Source organism: Anoplopoma fimbria, chromosome 11, assembly GCF_027596085.1.
Source record: "Anoplopoma fimbria isolate UVic2021 breed Golden Eagle Sablefish chromosome 11, Afim_UVic_2022, whole genome shotgun sequence".
Classification (NCBI taxonomy): domain Eukaryota; kingdom Metazoa; phylum Chordata; class Actinopteri; order Perciformes; family Anoplopomatidae; genus Anoplopoma; species Anoplopoma fimbria.
In genome coordinates, this window is record NC_072459.1 from 19,870,597 (window position 1) to 19,881,553 (window position 10,957).

The following is a 10,957-nucleotide window of genomic DNA, read 5'->3' on the forward strand; positions in this document are numbered from 1 at the left end:
CCATGTACAGTAAACTATCAGGATTAACAACGTTTTTTAAGGAAGTAACTGAACCCGGAAATAGCTTGTGATAAAAGTAACAATAAGTGTTTAATTTGAAGCCTTCCATTGATTGATTTGATACGATTATGCTCTCTTCCCCACGTTTTCTCGTACATCTTTTGCTGTGCATATTTACTTTTCTTGTACATATATACATAGATTAAGTGGTTCAATCAATAAAGGGGGCACAGCAAAAAATGTAGAAGAAAACATTAAAAAAAGAAAAGAACAAAAAAGAACATAAAAATATATATATATATATATATATATATATATATATATATATATATATTAAGCTACCCTAAAGAAATGAAATGCTAGTCGGTTTATGACATTCAGATATCTGATCCTATACAGGCTGCCATATTATATATATATATATATATATATATATTTATTATATAATAATATTGCAGCCTGTATAGGATCAGATATCTGATTGTCAAAAGAGTTTTATTTTCTTGAGGGTAGCTTGATTGATAAGAATGTAGGATAGGCATATATAAGCCTTTTTGCCTATGACTATTCAGTCATATTGTAAACTAGATTGTATATAGGCTATATTTGTTGTATTGTGTGTGATGGTTGACTAAAAAACACTACTATTATTTTCATGATCTCTGAAATGCATTCGTAAGGTGTGTTTGGGGACAATGTTGGAGTAAATTAAACAGACAGTCATCTTAAAGGGCAACTTTGGCCATTTTAAAAATGCATTCATGGTATTCCTCCGGTCCTAAAATATAAGTCAACTTGAAAAACTGTTACCAAAATCAAAAAATCTACACTGTTAAGTCTCAAATATGTGATGTCAGTAGGGACCTGAATTGGGAGAGATGTTATGGAAAAAAACTGAGTATATGAGGCTATATTTTCTTTTTCCAACGGAGATCGCAGGATCAGCACCTCAGACAGTGATCATGGCTGCATACTGTGCAAAATGCTTTAAAACTCCACCTGAAAAGCAGGAGGCTGCTAGGCTTAGCGTAACTGAAATGTATTTGACATTAATTACGTTTTTAAGTTTTAAAACAAAGATAGCGGACATAAATAACACTTCCCCTCTTTTTATATATATGTTTTATTTTTAATAACTCATGTATATAAATAATCCAGCCATAAATAATACTATATATATATATAAAGATGGCGATCATAAATAATAATTCCTCGCAGTAAATAATACCTAAATGATGTATATATAAAATATATATAAAAATAAAACATATATATTTAAAAACGTATTTCACAAAATATTAAAAAAAAACCTGACTTTGCTGGACATATCATGCAATACATCACGGAAGTATTATTTACGGAGTGTGAAGATTATTTTCGGCCACCATTTTTGCCGTCCTCACTCATTGACCGGTGTTGTTGTTCGTGTTTGGTTTCTTGCTAGGGGCTCATCTCCTACAAATAAAGAGTCTGGTCCTGCACAACAACAAAAGAGTGGTTCCTTTGTCCAGCTGGCTTGAGTCCATCCTCTAATGGACAATAAACTACACGGGTTCCTCTAAAATACACTCTTTACACCTCCATATCGTTGCACTTCTGTGGTAGAACATGGTAAAAGCCTAATCTAGCAGCATCTTTAAAGGGCACACAATACGTACCGGTTTTGTAAGTTATAATGTCATTATTGAAGTTCTGCATTTTACATAAAGTAACAACATATCATACTTGCTGCTTTATTTTTATTCCTTGTGATATTCCTTGTGAGGCTTTTATTGTGAAGGACTGGGGGTCGGAAGTGTTCCGCTGTTATCTCTTGCAGGAAACTGTCTGTTTCCTCCTTCACGATTCCTCAAAGGTTTGTCAGCTGAATTAAGGTCAGTGAAATGGCTTTGACTGTGGATGGAGACCAGCTTCCCCTGCGAGGAGAGGCCGGAGAGGATGACGGTAAAGCCGGCGGGAGGACGGACACAAGCCGGTAACTTCCTGTTCTCAGACACACGCGTCAGTATGTTTGCCGTTTACAGCAGCATGGTGAGCGGTAAACTTATTGAAAGTTTGCATTTGTCATTGTGACAACAGGATAATAAATAAAAGATTAAAGTAAGCATGATGTGATGAGGTGTCATCGGATCAGCGCATACCCATCGGAGGTTTTTCCGATACTGGTATTGGTATCCGAACAACTTTAGTTTATTTATTCAATACAATATATCTTGGAATCTTCATTCCTGTTTGAAGTTATGCCATAATGCATTAAAACAAGAGTACACTCTAATTGTATCACTGTTCATTTTGAAGATTTGCAATTAATCATTTTGATGATAAACAACAGTCATAAATTGACTGATGATCTTTGTATTTATATTGTTTTACGATTTGTTTTACAAATTCAGTAAAGCAATGTTTAAGTCAGGGTCTGGTGTTTCCTTACACATAAAATAATGTTACCGGTCTCTACCACACAATGAGGCATAGAGCTTATAAATTAAACACTGCGATCAGATTGTTGCTCAGTATTGGCCACTTCCCAAAAGCCAAGGTATCGCTATCAGGACTGAAAAAGTTTAATTGAATGCATCTATAGCCAATACCAGGCGGCATCCTCCGGTTCTGCCGAGTGAAGCCAATGCGGAAGTTTCTTAAAACTTGCATTCTCTCTACTGACCATCAGGGGGCGACTCCTCTGGTTGTGTAGAAGTCTATGAGAAAATGACTCTACTTCTCACTTGATTTATTCCCTCAGTAAACATTGTAAACATGAGTTTATGGTCTCAATCTCTAGTTTTAAGTCTTCTTCAATACAGCATGATGTTCATTTAGTAAATTATGGTCCATTTAGAGTCAAATAGACCATAAAGTGGAGTATGCTTAAGGGCGGGCTTACTATGATTGACAGGTTACTCCTCTGCATTCCAAATTCAGTAACTTCCTTTAATTCGTTGCGGAAAAAACAACATGGCGACAGCCGTAATCCAAGATGGTGACTCCGAAATCACCGGACTCGAGTCCACAAACCAATATATAGTCTATGGTCAATACAAAGCCCTGGAATTAAAGTATAGTTGACATTTTAAGGGTAAATTTGTCATTGCAGACGAGTGAATAGTTTAAGGTACATTTTACATGGTGTTCCTCTGTCAGAGAAAAGCAATTTTGACTTGTGGCCAGTTTAGTTAAGAATTTGATTTTATGTTCAACCAAATGCACCAGTCTCACCTTGCCACCATGTACTTTCACCAGGTCGGAATCTTGTTTGGATCAACCAATGGATTCACGCGATTCATTGGTTGTCCATGAAGTCATCAAGGATTTGCCCTCACCCCTCCCAGGTGAGGCGTCTCTGTTACCACCAGTAGTAGAAAGAAATGTTCGCTGCAGTCTATGCCATGATAACCAGACTTTATCTAACATTTCATTTCCTCTTCCTCTCAGCCAAACATTACGACGCCGACACCACCGAACCGATCAGCTGTGGCCTTCAATCTTTGGAGGAGCTGTTGTCCTGGAAACGAAGCGAGGCAAACCCCTTCAATGTGGCGGCATTCCCTCTGGCACCTCGGGACCCTCCTCTGGCCAGATGTCCCCGTCGCACCTTGGTGTCTCACGACATGATGGGAGGCTACCTGGATGACCGGTATGGAGGCATATTTAGTGCTAAATAAAACAACTTCTGGCCTATTGAGACGTCTGCTTCCGGCTCATTACTTATGTGCAGTAGTAGAATAGTAGTTGTAGTAGCACAATAGATGAGAGAACGTTACAGCCCAGAATTTTTTATTGCATAGTGAACATGTACTTTAGTCAGAGCGAAAAACAAGTCAGGTTCACTTTATGAATTGTGATGTGAATCATCAAAATTTTACGATTTTCTGTATATAAAAGTATATTAAAAAGTAAGACAATCTGGTAAAATTTATATATTTTACATTTAGGGTGTTTTACCCTACATTTAGGGTAAAAACACCAGTATCCTATTTAAATTAATTCAGTTGAAGGCACTATACGACAGGTGTGGAGCAGTTAATTTGTTAATTCTGTTGAAGATATCTCTAGTTTGGTTCCATTGTTCTGCCATTTGTTTATCTTGCAGTAGTCAGGCCCTTTTACCATAATGCTTTGTCATGCTTTCTTTTCCGTTGTCAAGGTTTGCCCAGGGGACAAACTCAGAGGCTCCGTATGCCTTCTACCACTGGCAGTACATCGATATTTTCAACTACTTCACACACAACCTGGTGACCATCCCTCCTGCTGTGTGGACCAACGCAGCACATAAACATGGAGTCGTTGTTCTTGGTGAGTCAAAAGGCCAAATATAAACCGAACCAGGTCCTGTTTAGGAATCCTGAATTTATGTTTTATATAACTTAGATATTGGGTATCATATTTTGAAATCAGAATTTGATGGCACAACAAAAAATGCCAGTTCCTGTCTTTTGTAAAAAATCTCATCGTTTTTTGGCTTGCTTTTCAGGGACTTTTATCACTGAGTGGAAAGACGGAGCTGCAGCGTGCGAGGCATTCCTGATAGAGGAGGAGTCGTACCGGGCGGTGGCTGATAAACTAGTCCAGATCAGCCACTGCTACGGCTTCGAGGGCTGGCTCATCAACATAGAGAACACCCTCAGTGTGAGTAGGACTTTTATCTGGCTATCATTGAATACTTCGATACATTGTAGTCATAGTATGACCATAAGGTAAGTCATAATGATGATATATATATATATATATATTACCTACCACAAGTATTCTTTTTTTTTCATACACAAAATCTTAGAAATAACGGTACCAAAGGTTGTTTTTTTCCGGAAGGGCTGAGGTTACATGAAACCCTTGGAATATTAAAGGGTCCTTTGTAGTAGGTGGGGTCTTGTTAGCACACTTAAAAGGTGGAAAGGTTCTGGATCAAACCTTTTGAGAGAGGTTCCTTTGTGGAACCATTACACTATAGAAAGGTACTCCGTAGAGCCTCTCATACTCGGTTCTTGTTGGAACCTTTCACAGATGGTTCTTTTGTATTAACCCTTATGTTGGGTTCAAGGTAGAACCCTCAGAATAGTTCCAGGTGGAACCTTTATCAAAAGTGTGATGGAATCTTAGAGCTGGTTCACTCGAGACAGAAGAAATTTCACGAGATCCGGATGTCTTAAGCATGAATATTCGTTGAAGCTCGATAGAGGAGAATAGGCAAACACCACGTGTGCAACACAGCGTACTGCTACCCAATCCTGAAGATGGTGTCCTTGAGCACAGTATTTAACCCTCACCAGACCAGCTAAGTTTAGCTATATCCAAATAGGGTTATGTCTAAATCAGCCTGGCATGTTTGAGGATTTTATTGGATATAAGATCTAAACAAGGAAATACATCTACCGTCGCTGTGCTAGCAACAACCTAGCCTCTGTAGTCTCTCTTATCCAGCGTCTCCAACCAGACGCCAGCCTGTTGAGTCTAAACCAAATACAGAAAGTTTCTAGCTGAACTTGGCCTACCAGTTGCTAGAGCCAACTCAACCTTATCAGACGCACAGAGTGAGGCAGGCAAACAGAGACCCAAAGTTGACCTGACTTGTGAAGCCCTGTCTTAAGTTACCTTCAACCTAGAACAGAGGGAAGTTTAACATACAGGAAGGAAAATTCCTTCACAAAAAGGTCAAGGTAAATTCACAAAATGAATAAAGACCCCAGCCCAGCCCAGATCGACCTCTAATTTCTTCTTCTTTGTACCAAAATTCATGGTCCTCAGAGGATGAAAGATATAGAATTGTGTGATACCTTGACTTTTCCTCCAGCACCAACCAGCAGGTCAAATAATGTCACTTATACCTTAACATCTACACGATCGTTTGGCAGAAAATTTGGTACATAGATGGTTCACAGACAATGAATTTGGGGATGCATATTATTGAAATGTAATATTATTGTTGGATGGATTGCCAACTTGTTCAACACTTTGGTTTATGACCAAATACTTACAGGACTAATGGCGTTACCATCTGCCTCTGCTGCTCTTTGTGCTTACTGATGCTTATTAAATGTTAGCATGCTAACACGCTAAACTAAGACAGTGAACATGGAAAAAAATCCACATTTTGTGGTGGCCTTTCTCTTCAACCTCTTGGCCTGAAGCACGTAAAACCCTGTGTGTGCTGCCCTCTGCCCCACAGGAGGTTGCGGTGAAGAACACGCCTTTGTTCCTGCGCTATCTGACGGACCAGATGCGCGAGCGGGTGCCGGGCAGCCAGGTGCTGTGGTACGACAGCGTGATTGAGAGCGGACAGCTGACGTGGCAAAATGAGCTCAACCAGTCCAACAGGTAGATCAATTTGAAATCGGTAACAGAACTGGATATGAACAACCATTATGTCCAAGTAGACGCCATAGGTGATTACAACAATTTGGCAGTTTGTTTATAACGCTTTGTCTCAATCTCTTTATAACAGGATGTTTTTTGACGCTTGTGATGGTTTTTTCACCAATTACAACTGGACAGAGACGGGCCTTGAGTGGATGAGGGACTACAGCGGAATCCAAGGTCGCCAGGCTGACGTCTACATCGGGGTGGACGTGTTCGCCCGAGGCGAGGTGGTCGGAGGAAAGTTGGAGACGAATAAGGTACACACTGTGGAACATGTTTATGAAGAAAGCGTTGATCGTTATCATTGTTGACAGTACGCAACTTCTTGTTTTGGTCGTCCACAGGCGCTGGAAGTCATCCGGAAGCACGGCTTCTCCGCGGCCATCTTTGCTCCCGGCTGGGTGTACGAGAGCCACGACGATAAGACCGAGTTCCGCCAAAATCAGGACAAGTGAGATCAACACAATGTTAACAGTGACGTGAATGCGCACATTCAACTTCAACTTGGAAAGCAGAAGATGTTTGGTGTTTTTTTTCAACCTAGCCCCGTCCTCTCTGCAGGTTCTGGGCTCTTCTGTCAGACTACCTGTACATCCATCGGCCAACCTCGTCGCTCCCCTTCACCTCCTCCTTCTGCCAGGGCTTTGGGAAGGCTGTCTACTGTAGAGGAAAGGTACTGAAAGAGGTGTGGATCTGCAACCAAAGGCAGATGGTGTGGGGCTTTTAAACAGTTGTACATACCAAGTCACAATAAATAATTTCTTTAGACAACATGTTGTTGCAGAAATAATTACGATAAACAATATTATTGTCATTTTATGCCACTGATATCATGATAATATAATAGCATAATAATGCAAGTACACTCTTTCAAAAAAGCAATTTTAATTTGTGAGAATATTATGACATTAGAATTGCATTAGAATATTGAATGTGAATCTCAGGCTCTGTTAACAAAACTGTGAAATGTCTGCAAAATTCCCAAGTCTTCAAATGGTAGGAAAAACCCAGCTATTTACTCTGGCATCGTGCTTTTTCTAACATTTCTGGCAAAATGTTGTTTACATTCCTATGTGAACAAACATGCATGTAAACATGACAATATCGAGGTCAGCAACATGATGAGGGTTCTGTTCATAAATTGAGAGTAGATATAAAGTAAAGTAGATATAGTGTTACAGGTTGGTGGCAGATTGACGTGCCGGAAACAGACGTGGACTATTCTCAGCACAAAGATCCATTAAATCCTAGATCACATTATGGTGTGTTAAAACACTGTATGTATCAGAAATGTATAACCAAATCCTAACAATGTAACGGCTACTACCTCGGAGCCACGTCTAAAAGCCAACTGGAATGCTGCATTAAATTTAAAAATAAATAAACACTAAAAACGGGGCTATAGCTGGATTTTTGTTATATATATATATATATATATATATATATATATATATATAGGAATTACAGTGATGCAGATGGAGAACAAGAGTTGATGACACATCTCAGCTAGCAAATATTTGTTTCCTGATTAAGCAGGTGTTTTCGAACAATGTGAACCTGCAACTTATAGGGGCCCTGGACAACTACCTGAGGTACATTTGTTAAATCTAAGACCTCTATACCTTTGCTCCGTCGCCAGCCTGCGGTGGAGGCATTATGTTGTCGGGTTTTCCGTTCATCGGTCGCCCATCCATCCATCCAACCACCCACCCACCCACCTACTTAACAATTCCAGTTTCATTAATTGGCTTCTTTACTGAGGGCACTTCTCATCCACATTGGCTTCAAATCTACTGGAGAAGACTGTGCGATACTCCTCCTCATCTATACCAAGGCTACAATTCATTTAAAGTTCTAACTCTTAAGGAAGAGCAGCATTGATTACATCCCACTAGTCCTCACATCTCTGCAGTTCATTTCAGAGTTGATGATAACATTTTTGGTTCTTGTCTACAAAGCAAGTTGCTGGATATGTCGTTGTCTGTTCAATGAAGTGTGTGTGTGTGTGTGTGTGCGTGCAGCGTGAGGCCAACAGGAGCTGGTTCAACCTTAGCGCCCAAGAGATCCAGCCCTTGTACTACCACACAGAGCTGGAGGGCCAGGGCTGGCTGAGCAGTCGCGGCTGCCCGGAAGACGCCTGGAACGGGGGCTGCTCACTGCTTCTGAACGGACTCATCCCCGCCGCACACACGTCTCCAGTTTGTGCCAAGTGTGTGTGTGTTTCTCATTGCTTTTTTCCCCCACAAAAGTCTTGCACTTCATCCAAAGAAGTCTGTTCTGTATCTCTTTCAGGATCTTGTCCCTCCACGTACCCCTGGCATCCAAGACTCTGGTGACCCTCATCTACAAGCCATCCCCCGGGATCAAAGTGTTTCTGGAGCTGAAGACAACAGACGCCCCTCTTTGCACGCACATGGACGTCCAGGATGTCAAACGTGATTTTCTTACAGTCCATATTCCCATGATGCCCAACGTAGTTTTGGAATATCCAACCACCGCCCAAATGCTTAGCCTTGAAAAGTTTATCTTCAGATTTGTATCTTCCTGGGTTCTATGTTGCTAAGCACTGATTGTATGTTTCTGCAGCTAGCAGCGTGTCTCCTGTGGCACCGGAAGAGGGGTTCCAGTTGGTGAGCCAGTTCTATCAGCTGTGCGGAAACTTGAGTCCAGATGGCTGGAATGTCGGGTAAGGCTCTCTATCATCTGCATACAACTATAGACCGTATATGAGGTGGAAGCAGTCATAGAGGCGTCACCCTTTGGTTTGTGGATTGCTGTTTTGAAGCCTCCAGTTAACTGATTTGACCGTTGCCATCTTGACTTTATTGCAACCAATGAATGGAAGTTACCATATTTGGAATGCGGAGGAGTGAGGGAGAGCATACCCTGCTTTATTGTCTAAACGGAGCATCATTTACTAAATGAACATCATGCTGTATTGAAGAAGACTTGAAACTAGAGATTGAGACCATAAACTCATGTTTACAATGTTTACTGAGGGAATAAATCAAGAGAGAAGTAGAGTCATTTTCTCGTAGACTTCTATACAACCAGAGGAGTCGCCCCCTGCTGGTCAGTAGAGAGAATGCAAATTCGAAGACACTTCCCATTGGATGCTGTCGCCTGAATACAACAGCTAAGTTAATGTTTTTTGTTTTTTTTAAGTCTGTTTCTGTCATGTTACTGTTGGCAGGTGTTCACAGTTGGAGCTTCAGGGCTGTGCTCTGAGAGAAGTTTGTCTCAGCATCCGGCGGGACGGTCCGCCTAAGGACACGCCGTTCAGCTGCCGGGTGGGAGAAATCATGGTGAGCCAGTTGTGTTCAATGTGCTCAGCTGTTTTAACGCCACCACTATGTTCATTCACTGTACACTGGCACTAGTGAAATACAGGGTTTCCTCTTCAGCTGCCTCACGCAGCCGCCAAATCCTACACGCTGGCCCTTTGAATATGAGTATACGAGAATTCCATCCTTTTAATTTTCCTTCCTTTTCTCTCTCTTTTTAAGCTCTCGGATGTAGCCAGTCTACAGGTTCTCCCTGAGCCGTTCCAGGGCCTGTGCATCTACGACGTGGTGTGGCTGCGTGGTGCTGGTATCTCGGAGTCCTCCTCCCTGCACTTTAACGCCACCCTCCGCTGGGAGTACCCGACAGAGCTCGTGTGCCACTTCCGGGTGTACTGGCGACGGTTGGGAGGACCCGAGCCCAGTCAGCTGGTTCTGGTGGGCCGGTCGTACTCTAATCTTTTCAGAGTGACGGAGCTTGCAGTGCCAGACCCGGAGGGCCTGCTGGAGCTGATGGTGGAGCCGGTGATCAGGAAGCAACTCTCGGTCCCGGAGAGCCACTGGGGTAGAAGAAGCCTCAGATACACAGGAATAACCACAATGACTTAACAGAACATCTTATCAGGCTGCTTGTCCTTGACACTTTACATTATGGTGCTGCATTCATGGTTCTGATGTAACCCTAACCCTTAAATTACATTCATTACTTGTTATCAAGAGGGAGATGAGATTATTAACACCATTATGTCTGTTATACAAGAGTGTAAGAAGTGGCACAATCATGCAATGAAATATTTACTGTCCCAAATATACATTGTAACTTTCCTCTCATACATATATGGATTTGATTTGTTTCTTTATAAACTGTTGTCAGCGATATGTATGGAACATCAAAAATATTAGATGTAGTCATAGGATACATCTTGCAAATTAACATTCACAACGATCATCAAGGAGTTCTTGAAATGTGATGACTTTGACCCTGACGCCCTGCTACATCATAATTATAAATTAAACTGCAAAATGTGCCACCCCCCTCCTACACTGCAAAGGATTCATTCATCAAAAGAGGACTTCCACCCAGCCTGGGCTCAGTAGGAAATAAAAAAATTAAGTACATAAGTATTTGAGCTGTTGCTTTGCCCCTGCTAAATATCCTGCAATAAATATCTAATCTGCAATTTAAAGTACAAAGTCTTGAGAGTTCATTGAAGAGCAAGTGAAGACTACTCGTGATAGTAAAAAGTTAAGTATTGTGTGCCTGACAACAATAGAGTTCTTAATGGTTGTTCTGGTTCCAAGTCCACTAAAACAGACCCTCA

The 10,957-nt window shown here is 41.2% G+C and overlaps 1 protein-coding gene across 2 annotated transcripts; it reads left to right on the plus strand.

Annotated features, from left to right (window-relative positions):
- Positions 1-1,820: 1,820 nt before the first annotated feature.
- engase (endo-beta-N-acetylglucosaminidase) lies at positions 1,821-10,808 on the plus strand. Of its 2 annotated transcripts, none has more exons than XM_054608305.1 (14): positions 1,821-1,975; positions 3,241-3,329; positions 3,433-3,634; positions 4,145-4,293; positions 4,472-4,626; positions 6,164-6,312; positions 6,440-6,611; positions 6,699-6,805; positions 6,916-7,039; positions 8,376-8,563; positions 8,647-8,789; positions 8,941-9,040; positions 9,548-9,659; positions 9,861-10,808. In XM_054608305.1, the coding sequence occupies exons 1-14, from the start codon at positions 1,884-1,886 to the stop codon at positions 10,242-10,244; spliced, it is 2,166 nt and encodes a 721-aa protein (XP_054464280.1). In that variant the 5' UTR covers positions 1,821-1,883; the 3' UTR covers positions 10,245-10,808. The 2 variants fall into 2 exon arrangements, with proteins under 2 accessions (XP_054464280.1, XP_054464281.1); XM_054608306.1 differs by having other exon boundaries at positions 1,822-1,975; positions 6,916-7,027.
- The last annotated feature ends 149 nt before the right edge of the window (positions 10,809-10,957 follow it).